This window comes from Struthio camelus, chromosome 8 (assembly GCF_040807025.1).
Source record: "Struthio camelus isolate bStrCam1 chromosome 8, bStrCam1.hap1, whole genome shotgun sequence".
In the NCBI taxonomy this organism is placed as follows: domain Eukaryota; kingdom Metazoa; phylum Chordata; class Aves; order Struthioniformes; family Struthionidae; genus Struthio; species Struthio camelus.
In genome coordinates this window covers 18688230-18708032 of record NC_090949.1, presented here as the reverse complement: position 1 = coordinate 18708032, position 19803 = coordinate 18688230, and the positions used below count along the sequence as shown (strand labels likewise).

At 36.7% G+C, this 19803-nt stretch overlaps 1 protein-coding gene across 9 annotated transcripts in view; it reads right to left on the bottom strand.

Moving 5' to 3' along the window:
* EVI5 (ecotropic viral integration site 5) overlaps positions 1–19803 on the bottom strand; it is a 118907-nt gene that overhangs the window by 36978 nt on the left and 62126 nt on the right. For all 9 annotated transcript variants that reach the window (XM_068952487.1, XM_068952484.1, XM_068952485.1 and 6 more), the window contains 7 exons: positions 19683–19736; positions 17204–17236; positions 16498–16644; positions 9973–10107; positions 7688–7828; positions 6948–7106; positions 5317–5463 (listed from right to left, as the gene is read on the bottom strand). In XM_068952487.1, the coding sequence (XP_068808588.1) occupies positions 5317–5463; positions 6948–7106; positions 7688–7828; positions 9973–10107; positions 16498–16644; positions 17204–17236; positions 19683–19736 (816 nt within the window). The remainder of the gene's footprint in view (positions 1–5316; positions 5464–6947; positions 7107–7687; positions 7829–9972; positions 10108–16497; positions 16645–17203; positions 17237–19682; positions 19737–19803) is intronic.

Here is a 19803-nt window from a genome sequence, read left to right as displayed (position 1 = left end):
AACTGTCTGAAATGAAGTGCGTGCTGTAGAAGCAACAGTCAGTTAAAAAGAAAAAAAGTCATAATGTAGTACCTATTAGTGACAGAAAACAGTTATGTATAGGCAGCAGGAGATGTGACTTGTTACAAAAAATTTCTGCTTAAATATTTTCAGCTTTCTTTTAAAGAAAAAGACAAGCTTCAGAAATAATGTACTGATATTTTCTGAACAGGAGAAACTATTTGCAGAAAGCTGAAAATCTAAATAGGTTTTTTTTGAGACCTCTCTAAGTGGAAATATTGGTACCAAGCCAAGCTGTAGTGACTGAAATAAAAATAGAGCATGGTTTCAGATTACTTGAAATAGTGGAGGGGGGGGGGGGGAAGAAAGGAAGTCAACTTCTAATGGAAGTGGGAAAACCAAGCTTGCCGGACTTAGGGAGATGCAGGGTAGAATTTCTAAAAATATTTGGCACTACAAAAACCTTTGACATTTGTCTATGTTACTCTATGATATTACCTGGAAAATTATTGAAACTTTTCTTTGTCAGCTTTGAACACAAAGTTGTTGCATTGTGACACATTAAATAGCTTTATTTCAGGAATTTACACAGCAAGAAGGATGAATTTATAAGACAATTCCACTATTATCTGTATTACGAGTGAAATGTATGTTGGTAGCAAACTGGTAAAATGACAGATACTGAGCTTATTTCTAGGTTTATAGGTTTAAGTCAAGAGTGTTTCCGGTGGAGGCTAACCCTTCACACTTGGAGCATTCTTTACATAGCAGTCATGGGATATGTTGGTTTTTCCGTTTTTTCTTTTTTTCCCCTGTTTTTACAGTTTTATACTGTAAATTCAGTTAGCATAAACAAAGCCAGTAATATCACAAGATTTTGGCCTGAAAAGTGTAATTTAATGCTTTTCTTCCACTATAAACTTCAGAATTTACATTTCCTTTAAATTCACTTTTAAATTAAAATCTCACTTTCCTCAGACAGTGATATAACCTGAAACAACCCCAAACAGCAATTTCCTTCATTTACTGTAGCGTGGGTGTGGGGAGGTGGGAGCAACCTCAGTTAGTCTCTTCTATTACCAGAAAAGGTAGAAGCATTTGTCATTAATCTTAGATTAAGCTAAAAATCATCCTTTCAGTAGTTTGAATGCAGAAGGTGAGGGATGGGAAACAGTATTACTACCCTTACAAACCAACTGTCCAAGGACAAAGGTTTTTAATATTCGCTCATTTTTTGATTAACACACACATTATCTTTTTAAAAAGCTTGAAATTGAAGTATTTCATACATTTGAAATAGCAATTACAAGTTTAATACTAAGTTACCTTCCATTTGAACGGCAGAATATTTTAAAGAATTATGTATACGGTGTAACATGCTTTTTAAAATGACACAGTACTCTTACGAAATCTGTAAAACATTGCTGAATTGTTTGTATAGAATAGACCAACCATTTTCTTATGTCCTCTCAAAACATCAAGAGGCACCTGGCACCACCTTTAAGGGCCTTCTGTAGACCCCTGGCTCTCCCGCAACACCTTCTCAAACAAGAACTTGTTATCAATTGCAGAGTTTAACCCACAGTTCCTCCATACTTCAGAGGTCAGGTCAGGTCTTACACGTTTTACCTCTAAAGTTTTCCTGCTTGGATTTTGCTGAACAGCACTTTCAAGTCAAATAATAATTTAAAATACATAGAAAAATACGTGGCTTTGCTACAATATAATTCTATTTTTTCTTCAGTACTATAATTTGTAGAAGTCACCCTCCAAAGAGGATACTAGAACTTAGGTCACAAAAATTTGATTTTCATGCTTTCACCAAAAACACTACATTGAATTATCTTAATAGGTTATGTAGTATTTCTGTCTTGCAGAGAATTAAATGGTGTTTACAAACACCAGAAACCTGCTCCGTTTCTACTAGAAAGGCACAGTTGCATCTCTGAGGTTTTGTAACTAGAATATTACAAATAAATGGGAGCAGAGAGAAGAAAAAGTGATGTTAAAAAGTCTATCCTCTGTGTGTACTAAGTTCAAAAATAACAAAACATGCTGGCAAATTTAGTCAATTGTTACTTAAAAAATGCATGTCTAACATGTTTTCTATTAAACGCTCTACTCATTGAAGAGTTTTATTCTGCTTTAAATATCACCTTCTCTAAGGGCCTCTGTCCTTTGAGCACCAGAGGTGCTTTTGGAATAAACTTTGGTAGAGAGATTGAGAATGGGCAGACCTCAAGTGTTGGCTGGCATCACCATGAGCGTTTCATAGTAAAAAAGCCACAGTCTTTCTCCTGACAGAACATGCCTTTGGAAAAAGGAGATGTGACCAGGCTGTTCACTGCTTGTAGCTCATCTCTAACTTTTATGATATTTCCTGCAAATTAACATCACTTGAAGACAGATCAGAACTTCAGACTACTTTAACTTCTTCGGTAATCAGGCCCAAAATTGGATGCCCCAGGTCAGGTTCAACGCTTCAGTCTATTGTTTACAGGCCTTACAGGACGGCTGCATTACCTTACGTATATTTCACTAATCACTTCTGGAAGCAATTAGTTCCTGCAACTCTTTCTCTCAGTCCCTCATATGCAGTTTAGTGACCAGCTCCTCTTCCTTCCCGGAGTTGCCCAGGTTTGTACTCAAAAGCTTCCATTTCTAGTCCAGCTACAGACAACTGGCTGTTGTTACTTTGGAAGCACAGCAGTAATAGCTGAAGCTCTGAAAGCAGCAAACAACAATGCAGATAATATCCTTATGAAAAAGATAATGTAATGAGGATGTGGCAGAAACCAAGAGATGTGTCTAAAAAAGTATTTCAGAGGTTTAAGGCAAATCAGTTTCAAAGAAATGAAGTAGGTGAAGAACAGACTCTGCATTCCTTTCTTCCGGCAATTAGCCTGAGTCTGAAATAGCAAGGGATATTAGAAGGCACCTAGAAGGGCTAGAAATGCAACAGAACAGCTTTTCGGAGAGATAAAGACCACAACATACTTTTATAGGGAAGGCAGTATGATTAAAGAAAAATATTAAATTAGGTTAGTGGGAAAGAAAGAGAGGGGAAATAGTAGGATAAAAGCACAATGCCAGCTCACAACAACTTTAGAGGGAGAGGGGGAAAAGGGAATACTAGGGAAGACTACACTGGTAACTACCTTTCTTCAGCAAATTAAATTCATCTTTCAATACAGTTAGCAAATAAAATTTGTGTAGAAAAGATGTTATAATATGTTATATGTTATAATAGAAAAGATGTTATAATATAAACTGTAACCTTTTTTCCATCAGTGATTACAGTAGAAGCTTCACGATCTAATGTTACTGTAGCGGGGACTGCTACTGCATTGGTTAAATTGACAACTGCTACTTTCAGAAAACCTCTAAGAATGCCCTAAATACTGCCAGTGTTCAGTGTGTTACTATCACATCTCACTCGCCCATTTCACAACATAACTTTCCGCGCAAAATATCCCAGTGAGAATAGGCATATATATTTATTCAGGCTCCGAGGCAAAGACATATTATTCCATTTGCAGTCAAAAGAAGAACTTTGAAGTAATATTGACTATACCTTCTCAATCTCTTAAAGACTAATTAGGAACTTCAGTATCAAAAAGTCAAACATGAAAATTACAGGTTAAATGAAGAGAACTAACATGTCACTAAGGCAGATGCCAAGGAACATTTAAAAAAATAAATAAGAATCATCTCAGCATTATTTAATGACACTTAAGAAACCAGTGGTTACGGTGAACAAAAAACAAAGGAACTGAATTCTTATAGTTAAGATTCAGTGGGCTGTTTCCTAAAAGCTTGTGATGGAGTTTGATGAATCAGTAGAAGTTGTCTTCACTGCACTTTAGATTCGGATACCACTGGCTTCCATGTTTTATTTAACAATAAAACAATTTATTTAACAATAAAAAATTGTTAAATACAAATTATATGTTATGGCTTTGAGTAACGAACACAAGGTTAGAATTTACTACGCAACTCAGTTGGCTAGATTTGTGCATTACCTTGGAGAAAATAAATTTTAAAAAATCTGTAAAAACAGAAGAGTGTGATATTGTAACAAAACTATGCATAGTAATATGGATGTAATTTCATCTCTAGGCTTCAGTGACAGTAATAAACCACTCAAGCTACACCCTTGGTTTATATTGTCATCAGAACCCTCTGATGGAATTACAGACAATGTACTCTTTGGGGTAGGAATCTCTCAAGTAAAATGCATGCATACAGGGAAAAACAGAAGAACACTCAGATAGCTGTGCTCTGAATGAATGAGCACAGAAACATAAGCAGTGTCCATAAAAAAAAGTTTGATTACATTAAGGGAAAAGACTGATATCAGATCACGATCAATTTGAAAGTTGATGATGTTATATAAAGTTGACAATTTACAGCCACAGTTTTATAAGTGGTAATTTGGTTATCATCTCATATTATGGTACTCTTTTTTAACATATTAATAACTATTATATCTAGAAGTTACTGACTGTTCAGCTCTTTAGCTGACTTTAAAAAAAATGGCTTAGCTGTAGTGAACCGCAGTGATTTGTCAATTTCCTTTTCTTAAAGCAAAGGTCTGTACAAATTGCAGGAAAATTTTCATCCAAGTTAAAGGAAAAATCAGGTAGGACTACTTCTTTATTTTATTGTCGTGTTACATGTGCACAATTTATAAAGAGAAAAGTTATTAGAGACTGGTTATAGATTTAGTTACAACATCAGCTAATAAACCTGAGATTCAGACATCAGACTGGGCTCTCATTTGTGCATTGACAGAAATGAAAAAGGCTATTTTGCCCAGCTTTTTAGGGTTGACCCCTTAAAGACTAGTTACTGTTAGGCAGCACATACTCTAACACTCCCTCCTGTATGCCTCTCCATTCAAACGCTCATTTTATTTCCTTTTTTGTACCTAGGGTAATTCTGCAGTAACGGCCAAGGCTGAAGTAAGGAATCTCTTTTGTCACTAAAGCAAATCAGAGTACATAGCGATCAGAATCTGTTGAATAAGAGGGTGCCTCTTGTAGATATTATGCACACAGACACTTTTCTAAGTAGAACCACACTTTAAAGTAAAAGTTTATCTTTGTGCAACCACAAAGAAGCAGCTCTGTCAAAACCTCAGATGTTTTTTATGAGATGGTAAAGCCAAGATGACATTGTCAAATCAGTAAAAGCAAGTTTTGTTTTCATGATTTTTACTTCTCAATTAAGACTCATAATTCTATTCAACAATAGTGCACGAGGCTAAAAACGTATATGTTAGCACACAAACAGCCTATTTGCAAAGCTGTTTACCTTGCATTCAGTCTCTGCTTGCCTTCGTTTTGCTTCACTCAACTGAGCAAGAAGTCCTTTGTTCTGTGCAGAAAGATACTGTACTTTCCCCTGTAGGGTGGTAACCTCTTGTTCTGCCCTCCGTAAATGGTTACTGTTGATCTGATTCTGATGTTTATAACAAAAAACATAAAGGTTAAAAAAAGATCTTTGATATAAACTTACCAGCTAAAGTCTGACAAGAGAGGCGCCAAAATATATATATCCTGGTGCATTTCTTTTAAACAGGATTGGCAAATTGCTTGTTATAAGGTTTTCAATGAACAAAATCATTCGGAATTTTCAGTTTCTGAATGTAACCAGAAGAGTTTGCATCGCATTTGTTTTACAACCAGCACATTCAAAGCGTGGTTAAACAACAGAGAACTCACTGTAAGAATGGTAGCTCTCAGGCTACCGTACATCTGCTTTTTCTGATCTTTTACTTCAGTAAAGTCAAAGATTTTGTGAACTTGCATCCCAGTTACAGCAACAAGCTGAGGCATCCAAGAAACATCAGATATGTCAGAAATGCCATGTGCACATCTCTGTGCAGTGAAATCCTGACAGAAATATGGCACCATGGTTAAGATCAGTAAGTTAGTACAAGACGCGTGGTTTTTGTATGAAACTGCATAGACTAATACATGAAATGAAAACAGTCACATTTTGTTCAAAGGACAGCTGAACAGCATAAGCACGTGGAAAGCCTCAATGCATAACACTGAAGCGAACAACTAGCTAAAGGCCCCCCGTGATTTTAGTTCACCTAAGTTGCAGAACAGGATAACTCTGCCCCCTACTGACTAAAACAAAGACACTGATTAACTGAGGGAAAAAACGATCATCAACACTAGTGGAATAGTATAACTCTTCAATGAAAATTTAAAAAAATTAAGACAAGAGAAAACTTTATTTGGTTAGCATAGATGAAAGTGGTGCCTTTGTCAGAAATAAGTAACCGTGTGCCTTGTAGGGAACCCATCTCACTTCAAGGGACTACATACGGATACGCGTGCTACTGGTTTCTGGGGCAGAAGAAATTTGTCAAGAGAAGTAGGGGTTTTTTCTTCACTTTGTTTTGGGGTTTTTTGCACCTTTTGAATGCACAGGTGTCCTCCAAGTATCAGGCACACTTAGCACATATTTCAAGCACAGATTTCTCAAAAGTTTGTACAAATCCTTCTTAACCAGCAGCACACTGTACATATTGAGAGATTCAGCTGAGACTTCAGTAACATAATATAAACTTGCCCATTTTAGCACACTGCCATTTTGGATTTATTTGCTTAACAACTTTGCTTCCCTAGTTACAGGAAAAAGATCTAGGCAGACAAGTTATTTTTGCCTTTTCTGTAAAAGTTTTGGCAATGCTGAATCATGTTTTCCTTTTCTGACAGGTGAAAAGTAAAGCTTCTGCTAAAAGTAAATTGGACTGCATGCACTAGATTCTCCTTCTTATTCTAACAGAATAAACAAACAAACATTTAGGCACTAAAGTCCTGAACACAGATGGTAAAGAATGGTAAAGACCATCATCTGATAGCCATCATTTAATACCTAATTTGCCAGTGTTCAGCTCAATTCACGCATGCTAACATTCAATGTCATACCTGTGTTTCCATCTCCATCATTCTTTGTTTGATCTCTCTTAGTTCTGCCTGAGTTTCTGCTTCTCTCAATCGGACCGTCATGAGCTCATCCTGTAGTTCATTCACTGCGTTTTTTCTGGGAGGATCTTTCCATCTTCCAGTTGTGCGAGCTAGATGACGCTAAAACAACATGCCATCACTTGATATACCTGATCTTTCCCAGTGTTCCTAATTTAATTAAAGAACAATTTACTTCAAAGATCTGTGGTATCTCAGAGTTGTATGGGTTAGGTGGCTGTAGTGTTACTGTTCATCAAAAAAAAAAAAAAAAACACCCACTATGCAAAATTACCAATATTAGGAAGTGAGAAACAAGAAGCTGAAGACAGGAGATTCCAACTGCAGTAAGTTAGTGAACTGCAAGCCTATCCTGAAGGACAGTTTTGCCTATTCTTAGCCTTTATTAACATTCACTGAAGTAGAAGCCTACCTTCATTTTCTGGTCAGGTTCCTCCTTTCTACCAGAACGGTTAGTTGGTTGCACAGGCCTTTCTGCCACCTATTAACAACTTGGGACCAATTTCTAACATACTTTTGAACTGAAGTCACTTGTGGTAACTTCAGCTACAGATTTTCTCACTTCATAGGCTTGATCCCCAAACATCAGTTTCTGCTTGACATCTACATCTTAAAATTTCCATATTACTGTGCTTTTTTTTTTTTAAATGAATGATAATAAAGCAAAGTATTATTACCCTTACCTGCCAGTGTTCCTCCAAATCTTTGACTTGCTGCCTTAGTTCTTTGAGACCCATCAGAGCTTCTGCTTCCCTTAATTTTACTGCAATCAGTTCTTCTTGTAGTCTAGCAACATTTTCTTCATCAGGTAGAGAGCTGTTCCTCTGCAACAGGTAAGATCTTCTTAAACATGTATTTGAGTAAAATTGCATTTAGTGAGACCTGCTCCAAAAACATATACCTGGAATGATAGCTCGTATTACTAACTAAAATGTCTTAGTGACACATCCCTTTTAAAATCAAATCCCTCAAAAATTTAAGTTTTTGGATGGCATAAGTGTGAATAAGTATCTTTCCATTGTCAACTACAAAAACAAAACAAAACCAAAAAAAACCCAAGACTAGATATTCTGACTTCCAGGATTTCCCTTGATGGTAACCCAAGCAAAGGTATTCTGTAGAACTGCATCATTTACACTGGTTTTGGAATGATGTCACCAAAAGTATGGAAAGAAATCTAAAAGACTTTGGAGTAATTAAAGTGATTTATACCCTTACAGTTATAATTGTTATTTAGACTTACCAAAAAAGAGTAAATGGAAATTTAGATTTTGGAAAGCAGGTCATCTGCCTTAACAGTGGCAGAAAGGAAGCGTCTATTAAAATTTGTAACAACAAGCCAGCCAAGACAAGGTTCTGCAGATGAAAGTGCACAGATGTATACAAAAACACATGAGAAAAAGTAGCAAGACTAGAGAAAGCTAAACAGAAAGTAGGAAACGTGTTACAGCAGGAGAGACCTGGAGAAAGTAAAATAGTGATGGAAATTATGATAATCAGAGTCTGGGAAAGAAACAGAGGGAGAAAAAGGACATAGCCTACCTAAACTACAATTTCCCTACGCTGAGCTCTATGCACTGTTTAAATGGTCAAATACGCAAAGCTGAACTGTGCTTCATCACTTTACTGTATTTTTCAGTAGTAATTATCAAGTATTTGGGGGATATACAATATTGTGACAGTAGCCAGATTTTTTTTGAAAGCTGAGAATAAAGTACATGATTAGCAGTAAGAGAACTACAGACAACCATTTATTAGCATCTCGGAAATGTTTCCAATGATGGGTTGTAAGTTTTGGCAAGAGCAAGTTGTGATGGAGTGTGTTCCTGTATTTTTACATCAGTGTCAGCACATTCATGCAAGTCTTGGGTTATCAAGTTAAGAGTTTTCTTAGGTTACATGACACACCATTATAATAGCAGCAGAGAACTGTAATTACAGGAGTCTGGGGGGTTACTCCAGTCATTTTTCTCATGGGCTTGGCTTCAGTTATGGATTGACTGAATACTGCTTTCCACCTAGGTGTGCCCATTACATTAGAAGTTTCTCCCCCTTCTCCAGATATTCTTCATATTTAAGTTTTCAATATATGCTACCTTCACATTAGAGAAGATTAAATAAAGTATTCTCTCGATAAATTTTGAGTAACACCTTAGATGTTGAATTCTTACCGATGTTCAGTATAGTGAGAGCTACCACCCAACTAGCTTGGCAGACTCCTATCAAGCCTCTCAGATAATTTGATTAACTCACTGGAGTCAAAATTTTAACTTCTTTTAATTAACTAATAAATTCTGGTCAGTTCTTGAGTATATAGCCCTTTAAAGTCTGCACGAGGAAACAATTTCCCAAGCCAATATAATATGATTGGAAGAGTATGCCTTGGGTTAGGCCACTTAGTATTTTCCTATTTTATTTTGCAGTCAAGTTTTTTCCAAAGGAAGGTAAATGTTTGACAGCTGGTTTGAGTACAGCTGGAGCTCTGGCATTATTAAGCTGTCTGATATGGCTTTGGCTGGCACCCAAGTTAGAGGTTTTGATACTGAACAGGTGAGGTATTTTTTTTCCCTGCCCATAATGTGGAGAACTGGGAAAGAATCAAGAACTACAAAACCTGGGAACAGGAACACTGAACTGTGTTTCTCCCAAACATTAGTCCGTTTCATACCACCTCAGTACTCACCCTAAGTCTATTGCTGTAGGTCTGGTGAAGTCTATGGACTTCACCAGAATCCACGCTTTCCACTGCAGCGGGCTTTAGGAACAGGAGACAAGCGACCTGTTCTTCACAGACCTCTCCCAGTGCAAACATCTTTTGGTTTTGCTATATTAATTTCAGGTTTGAAAAGCATCTTGCAATTATAGAAACACAACAGAAGATTCTAGAGCACAATTATGCCAAGAATTACAGGGACCTGTATTCTGTTTCTAGCGCTATTTTACACAGAGGATTCTGGGTTTGATTTACCTTTTCCATCTCTAGAACTTTATCTTGCATCTCCTTCAGGGCACAATGGGATTCAGCTTCACTCAGCCTGGCTTGGACCAACTCTTTTTCCAGCTGTAGCACAAAGTCTTCACTGTAGCGTGAACTGCATTTATGCTACAAAGTTTGCAGAAATATATTTAGTATGAAGCACAGATGGTTTGAAAGGGGGCTCGTGTGCCAGATTTGGAGCAAAAATTACAGCTTAAGATCAACAAAAGAGCTTACCTTACACAGGCCTAACGTGCCTATCCAGACTGCTAAAGAGCAGCATCTACACACAGTCAAATGTGTAGGACCAAACTGAGACCCCTGCCATTACTGATGACAAATACCTCATTTTTCCTCATTTTTATAGACTGGGGAGTTTTTAAAGGATCTGTAGTTATTTTGTGATATGCAGAAACACACAGGTTTGGGAAAGACTAGTTACTTGCAGGGACAACACAAGTATCTCCCCAATCCTAATCGCAGTTAGGCTTTGATTCAGCACAAACATTCCATAATCTTGGGTTTAAGGTAAGTCACGTACACTCTTAATGTACTGTCACTTTGGTTTGTTCCATTCTTCCCTGACCTTTAATGCACAAACTGAAGACAAACAGGACAAAAAAAGGATAGGCAACATGTAACTGCACAGTTATGGAAATGTTTTTCATTATTTTTACAGGTTTATATGCCAATTACACCTTTCTTCATGACTTAAAGCACAATACAGTTTCAGCATGTTAACTCAGCTGAATTTTACTATTACCTTTTTTTAAATTATATTTCTTTAAATACACAGGATATAGTTTCTCCAGGAAGCTATAAGGGAGGGGATATATACAAAACATTAAAAGGCAGATCTAGTTTATACAAGTAGTCTTTAGTTTCACTGAACAATTTCAGTCTCACTGATCCATTTAAAACAACTAAATGCCCATCCTACTTAACGCCATAGCTGAACACACAGGGAATACCGCTAACGTACAAAGATAATCATCATATTGGTCATGGATGGTCGTACTTTAATATTAACTTTCCCTTATACCAGATTAACTTTATTTATATTATTTTCAAATCACATAATGACTTTGCCTCAGGAAGAGGTGGGGGCAGCCCTGATTTGAACATAAACAGGGAAGGGTAGACTGTGCTGATACACTTGTACAATTGCTTCACATGATACGGGAGCATAAGTAGCACATGAAACAGATGCAGAGGCAGGGAACGGGCAACAACTCTATGATCTTCCCTGGCTGTTTGTACAAGTTTATTAATGTTACACACAGCAAGTTATACGGACTCTCACTTTCTTGTTCCAGATTCTGCTTCAGCTAAGGTATGAAACAAGAACAAGCGCAGTGTGCTTTCTTCAGGTCAAGAAGTCCTCCTGTACTTTCTAGGAAATGGACAGGAAACAGCAGATTTGAAGAATTACTTAAATATATCCTAATATATCCTATACTTACAACAATATGTAAGTGTACTTACAGATTCCTTACCTAGCCAATTTGCAACTACAAAAACTTAGCTGATGTTTGTCACATAATGAGTATTTGGGAGGGCAAGAAGGTAAGTTACTTAGCCAGTTATAGGCACAAGTTATGCCATTTTCAATTCTTTGTCTTTACATTTAACCTGCCTGAGGAATACATTAGGGGTATTTATCTACTTAATCACAAACAAACTTAAAATCTAATCTTGATAGACTGGCAAAAAAGTACAGCCAAGATCAAAGCAAATTTAAGAGCAAACTTGCAGATGTTCAAAGCGGGGATTTTTGCTTCTTTAAAAACACCTTAACAGGTCAGGGATGGCTCTCTTTTGTTATGGATAAGAAATTATCAAAATTAATAAATTTATAGTAAGTTCAAAATTTTCACTTTTGGACTGACATCTGTAGTAAAAACCTTTGCTTTTATTTATTTGCCTCAAGTCCTAGGATTTGTGGCAAAATAAGTAAATAGCAATGCGAATCCAGATTTCCAAGCACCACCTAAATGTTTTAACCCAGAAGTACCACTTTGCTTTGGCATGCGTTGAACAGATGCCTCTGTATTATACAGTACTAAAAATGTAGTTCTACAACCATTTTCTTCTGAAAGAAGCAAATCCTTGCTTGGCTTCACACAACCAGATGTGTTATTTTTCCAATACCTCTTAGATGTTAAAGTCTCAAAGAGGCTGAGACTTGACCACTCCTCATATTACTCTGGCTGACTCCAGATTACTGCATGTAGTTATGGACAAAGTGCCTTTCTAGTTCTCTATACTGAAGGGCAATTAAATGGATCATTCAGCGGCGGCCCAGCTTCCTCTCTTTAGGCATTTAAGCACTAGCTGTAATACTCTGCATACAGTATTTATATTTTCTGCTTTTTGGAGGCAAATTAGAACTTAATATAAAAGATAAATTGTAAAACAAAATGAAGTCTTCCACAAGGTTGCAACACTCCATTACAAGCACATACTTCCTAGATTAGTTATACACCTTAATATCAGTCATTCTAGCATCCATTCCTGAAAAGAAACTGTACGTTATAGAGTTGCCATGAAGATAACCAAATACATGGCCACAAATTACCTTGCAACGTACACACACTTCCTACCTGGATGTTTAGTCAGTTCAGTTTTGTCTTCGCGTAACACTTACTTGGGAGAGCTTTCTTAAAAATAAGCTATAAAGCAATTTAGTTGCCTGAACTTGCTCTTATATCTCAGATTTGATTCTCAAGCATTCAGACTGAAGAACTGGCTCATCACTGGAATCTAAAACATCACTGGGAAAGACTGAGATTTGTGCTCTAGAGCTGTACTTAGCTGGCAGAAATCCCAGAGTTTTCAATTTTATGCATCCAATAAAAATTACTTGTTTGTTGTTTTAACAACAAATAAACAAAAACAAACAAAACAAAAAACACAGCAGAAGAGAAGCCCCCTCAGAGTATAACTATTGGGGTACGTTAGAAGAGGCTGACTACCCTGGTCTCTAACTCCTCCGACAGCATCCCTCTCCTCACGCTTGGAAACAAAACCCGCTGTGCTCGCTGAGGTCAGGCACAGCTTCTTCCGTGCAGCTCTTAGTTTACCAGCACTGTGGGAAAGAAGCCAGCTGCTTCTTAGTTTTTTGGTTACCAGCTGTGTCCAGAAGCCTTCAGCAAGTTTCTGTATTTAAAGATTTGACGCACCAGGTAAAACAAAATCGTTACCACTCTCTTCACAACCATTCGGGTAGATGTTTGGGTAGCTAAAGCAGCCCTCCTAGCTGGTGCAGCTGCTGCCCGGCTACTCCAGGAGCACTGCAGAACGCCTTTAGCTTTACAATTATTTTTCTTTCCTTAGTTTGCAACATAACAGAACTTTACAGGTTATATTGTTTTTAAAAAGCTCGCACTGACCTAGTTGTTCTCTATTAAGATGTGAAAGTTAGCATCCAAAATAAAATGAAATGCAGAGTTTCAGTCTCAAACCTTACTATTTTCAACTTATCTCCCCTACTGCCAAATTATCTTAAATATACTTAGAAATACATAGAATACATTTGATTTAATAAATAAAATTTTCATTATATGTGCATTAGCACTATTTTCAGGTCATCTAGGAGAAAAAAAAATATAGCAGACCTTCGCTTCCTTTAAATAAGGAACAAAACAACAACAAGAACATCCCCAAATAGACTCAAGAAATTTTGTAATAAGGTTATTCTGGTTCAACTCAAAACTCCCTACAAGTATTTTTCAACACAGGAAGAAAATGTGTTGAAAATTTCTTCCATTTGAACACAGGAAGAAGTAAGGTTGCAGGTAATTTGGGTTTCTGGCATTGGCCCTCTGTCAAAGGGATATTCTTGTACCCACCTCTATGTTCAGCCTTTCAGAGAAGTGCTGCAAGGGAGAATCCCCCACCCTGGAGGCACCTTCAATATTTATCTTTAACTGTCCCACTTTATCCTGTGCTATCAAATCTCACAGAACAGTGAGCGTGAACCCTAGATAATGTTTATATACAAATACATTTTTCCCCCCAAAGGATGGAAGTTAGCTTTCTTTGAAATGCTGTAGATAATATTTTTGTTGCCAAAAAAGTAAAGTCAACTCTTATTTCTCTTGCCTTGTGAATTAAGATTAGGAGAAGGGTTTCGTGCCCTCCCCCCCCCCCCCCAAAAATCTCGTGGTGTTGTTAAGAAGAACTGAGAGGCAGCAACAAGTATCTTCTGATAGTTTTTTTTTTTATACTTTCCTATTCAGAAATTCCAATTCATACCCAAACTTTATTTCATGCTGAGACAGAGGACTCAAGATTGGAATAGATGTAGATTATGAAACATGTATGATAAACACTGTACCCTTTAAATAAGCACAGTTAAACCATGCAACCATTTATTAGCATAAATCCACTGTGCAATCATTTTTAATAATCACAATAAAGAAACCGAAATCACTGGAGAAAAAGCAGCAAAGAAACTATTCACAAGACAATACTGAAGACGAGTATTACCAAGAACAAAGCAACTGTCATTAGGAAATGGCAAAAAGATTTACCAGTGTATTCTATGTAATAAAGTTTGAATTTGTGTAATCTATGAATTCAAAATAAATTCATAGATTTCCACTAGGTGGTGCCCTGAATGCACTCACCATGTTTACGTTTGTTGCTTCTATTCTCATGCCTGGGAACAAGAAGTTACAAACCTGTTCAAATACAAATGTTACTAATGCAGAAGCAGCTAGGGAACTATTAATCCAAACCACCTTAATACCTTTCACCACATTAAGTTAATTCAGACTGTCTCCAATAACACAGTATAATTCTTCACACTGCCAAAATTAGGCAGTTACTAAGCACGCAATCCCTCTATAACTGTATGAGTTTACAACCTTAGCTCCAAGTCAGACTATCTCCTATAGCCACATTCACATGGAGGAAAACAAGGCTGCAAGCACGCAGGTTAGGAAGCGCAGCTCTCGATTTAATTGCCTATCCTTTCATTTTGCTTTCTCTCCACTCCTGCAGTGTCTGTCCCAGCTCCTGGCCTCACAGCTCCAACCCGGACAGCGATGTTTGCCCAGCTCCCGTGCCCAGCCAAGCTGCAGGGCTCGAAGCATTAGCTTTCAGAGCCTTACTGCCCATCAATTATCAGGTAAACATCATTCAGCAAGTTTAAATTTGAGCATGAATTCACAAGCTGGATTTTTAACATGGAATTTTAGTCCTGTTTTGTGACTTGTAATTGAATACATGCGAGTAACACTGTGTCACCAGGATGTCTCCAAAAACACAGTCCCAAAACAGGTATACGATGGTAATCAGATAGTAAAAAAAAAAAAAAAAAAAAAAAAAAAAGGCTACCCAGTCTATAAACATTTCTCATTTTATTTCACTGGAAAGATTACAACATATCAAAAAGTTTGGAAAGCATCATTAGAACATCCCCATCCCCTTTCGCAATCATAATTCCTTCAAATAAAAAAAATACAATAAAAGCAACATTAGATGTTATAGAGCCACAGATCAATTAATTTTGAAAAAGCTCCTTGTGATTATTCTGGAACGTGTACCATTTGTATGCTGAAATGCATTAAACATAATACACTATTTCTAAAATGCGGAATTCCAGTTAAATGATTTTTTCAGTCTAACAGAAAATCTGTTCTCCATCTTGCAAAAAGATGCACAAGTATTGCCGCAGCTTTGGTGGAGAAAGCATGAAACAAACTTATATTGTCTTTGGTAAGCAGCCACAGTAAGCTCTAGCTCTAAAAGTTATGTTTTTAAATCACAAACTAAAAGTGCCCAGAGGTTCAAAGTACTTGGATGCCACTTGTTTAAAGCGCCGTGAGCATATGCACATCAGCACTGCTAGTGCATAGTTTATTCAGCAGATGAACACTGCATAAACTGCATCCCCCTCTCTCGGGAGGGGGGGGCCAGCAGCTTAGAGGAAGCACAATAATACTCTGAAGTCTTGCACATTACACAAGTTAAAACACATACTAAATAAAGCACATTACTGTATATGGCTGCTAACAGTTATTTTTCTGCTCTGTTTGGGGAAAAAAAAGAAAAAAACCACCACCTTTTATTAACACTAAACTGAGGGACAATCCCCTTTTATTTGTTTGGCAAGAAGCAAATTTAAGTGTGCTAGAAAAAAAAGTAGGTATGCAGGAAAAGTTAACACGGAAGAGAACGACTTACATGAGACACTAACCAAAGGCATTATGAGCCAATTCTCAAACTGAGCAAAGTGACACAATTAGCAATGGCTACATTTTTAGTAATAGGAGCTACTGAAAGGTGTTCTTTTTTTATTTTTTCATTTTAAAATAACTTAAGTTATGAATCTAATCCTTTATCAGTAAAACTGACAAAAATAGCATTCAGTCCAATTTACGTAATTTTAATAATGCAAATCACAATAAACGAGTATCCACAAGGACAGCATAGGGACTGTGTCATGAGGAGGAAAAGTGTAAACAAACAATTGAAAACCATGAGATGAGGTGCTGCCAGGCTCCTTACCCATTGCTGCTGCTGCTGGAGCTCCCTGATGGTATTCTCAGCTTGCTCCAGTTTAGTAATGGCCTCATCACTCTGCTGTTTGATGGTGGCCAGCTCCCGTTTTATGAGGTAGTTTTCCTCAGCCTCCTGGGCCCTTGTCACTTGTCCCTTAGGACATAATTTTCTTTTTTAAAGCAATTGAAGACAGATCCAAGAAAGACTGCCTTTGTGATGTTTAGCTACTTCATCAGATTGATTTCGCAAACAGCATAGAGTACAAATAAAAATTTCAGGACAATGCAGTACTAAATAGCTGCTTTAGTATTTTATTAAAGTTTGGCATCCTTTTAGCAAGCTCAGTTGTATACCTGCATTCAATAAGATTTCATTCATGCAACATTACTCAGTTGTACATGCACAGATTTATGTTTGCAATATTCAATTTCAGTGTTAATACAATGCTGTGGAACACATTTGTAACAGGAATTTGTACTAAAAGTTTACATCAGGTTAGAAAAATATTCTAACGTGCAGGTATTGGGTTTATATGTTTTTAGTATATAAAATTAAACAAATTGTAGTAAGAAATCAGCTATGCGTTTATTTCCAAATCAACAAGGTAGGAATACATTTCTTAAACACATGCAAATATGCATGCATTAAAGCAGAATTGTATTTTTTTTAGAGTAGGAACACAGTCATACGGTAAAACACTGAAGGACTATACCTGTATCAATCTATCTGCCAAGGAAGCACTTTCCTACAAAGGAAAAATTCAGATAGGAATAAGGAAAAGAAAAACAAAAACAAAGGAGTGATAAAAGCGACCAAAAAAGAAAAAAAATCAAGAGCGAGGAAAAGAAAACGCCCAAATTCTACCCACTTTCTGTACAATAACCTCTTTTTAAATTAATAACTACATATAACTTAAGGCAATTCCGCCTGAAAGTCCCAGGAAGCAGGGCTTTTTTAAACAATTTAACACATCAACAATTGATACAAGGAAGTCTCAAAGCTGGACTTTACAACATTTAAAATTCACCTACAGAAGATGGGATATTTTTATCTGAACAGCCTTCTTTCCTTAATAGCAGAAGTTAGTAACACATTAACTGATATGATCTAGTAGTTGGATGCAAGAGGTGATCTGTGGTCCATCCACAACATGAAAGGAAGGCATAATTTGAGCACATTAGAAACTCCACTAAGCGCAGAGGCACCCATGCAGGACTAAAGCTTTGAAAAAGATAAAGCAAGAAAGTTAGATGGTGCAAACCAACAGCCATGAAAAGTAGAAAATTTCAACTATGAGGGCTAATATTTTGCTTTACTAAATTCTAGCAGTAACTCCATCAAGAGATCATATATTCTCTTTCCTTCCAGTTTCCCTGAAATTCTGCACAGGACATTTAATGAAAGTCTCACTTCCATCCTGTCACAATAGGTGCAGCAATAGATTTCTGCAGACTCTATGATAGAGAACACATCTCTGCGGACAGCTAAGCCATCTTTGTCCTTGCAATTGCTATTAAAATTAAAGTTCAAACTGGTTGATAAGAACTATTAATTAGATGGAGAGGCTAAGGTAAGAAGTTCATCATCAAGACACACTAAGGAAATCACAACTAAATCATATGTTAAGATGAGGAGTTATTCGGAAAGAAAAATACAGTTTTTTAATAGAAGAACTAAATGCTTTTGTTCACACTTTATGATCTGTTCTTCAGCTGCTGTAATAATGTCATCCAGAAATTCTCATTAATAGATAATATTTATCTGATTCTGAAGTGTTCTAATTCCAACCAGTGAGACTGGGATACTCTGAAAATGCATTCTGAAATTTAAGTACAGAATTTGCAAAAGCAGCAGTGTCTAGCAGTTTATGACTGATGTCTCGATAAAGAAAAAAACCAAAAAACAACAAGAAAAACCAAACACTTCTCTACAAGTTAAGACATGGATATTTACTATTATAAAATTGCCATTAAATTACTGAAATGATTCACTCCAAACAGCCTTAAACTTCTTAAAACCAGCCTGTTCTTTACAATTAATTTTACTAACACTTTAATATTTGAAACATGAAGATGTTTATAAAACTTTATCTGTTCACATCTTTGTTTCTCAAGGTGTCCTCATCACATGCTTTCTTCCAAACAGACATTCAGAAATTGCAATTAATTAGAATTTGACATAGTTTGACAGTTTCTCCAAGAAACTAACGGATTTATTATCCGAAACGTTACACCTTTCAGTTATGTCACTGGAAATTGAATCTCTGCCCTTTCCCTCCCCACGAGGCACGAACAACTGTTCGCAACTCACAAGTGTTTAATTTAATGTGGACAAAGACAGTTAAACACACCCAGATAAGACAGACAAGAATGTTTTCATTCTAGACCAAACGCAGTCTGCCACAGAAGTATGGGATCCGAATATAGGAGGAAGGGCCAGAGAGCAATGCCAGCATGTTGGCAATGTAACAACAGTTAGCAGGCATATTTTGAAACTGATATCCAGTTACAAGGAAGCCTAACAAAACTCTATGCCAGACTAAACTTTGTGAAAAAATAACTTAAGTTTTCCCTTCCCTCCCTCATATCCCAATTTCTAGGAGAACACAGAACCGTGCAAGACAAAGTAAAGGCAGCAGACTTCCTATACAGAACGCGAATACTGCAACAGCCCTCGACTGTTGTATTAATTAGTGGTGAATTAACCTGCTTTCATCTCCGCTTCTCTGGTCACTGGTAGGTCCTTCAGACTGCTCTTACATAAAACTACCTATAAACTTCAGATTTCCAGAAGCGAGGCTTCTCTCACAATAGCCTCTTTTCTACCCAAGAACCCCACTATTTCATATAGTCGTTTGTATTTTAGACACCCTTCTAATTCTTAAAACAAGCAAACAAAAACTATCCCCCCTCCAAAAAACAGTATAGCAAAAGTTGGCATATGTCAAAATATTCAGCTTCATACACTCAGTAAGATCCATGCATAAGAGATTTAAACATTTATAAGCAGTGACCTTAATTGCTATGCTGTTACTGCCATGCTGTTTGGCAAAGCACTGTTAGTAAATACTGTGGATTAGCAGGAAAAAACCTAATGAGCTATAGTTACAAGATTCCCATTTCATATACTTAAATTGATAGCAATTTTATTATAAAGTAGCACAAATTAAATCTAGGCGCCAACATACTTACTTTTTCTAATGTTTCAATGCGCTGTTTCAAGAGTCTATTTTCAGTTCGTAACCTCTGCAAGGGAACCAAGGGAACAATTCAGAATTGCTTCTTAAATTATGAAATGAAAGTCTGATAAAAG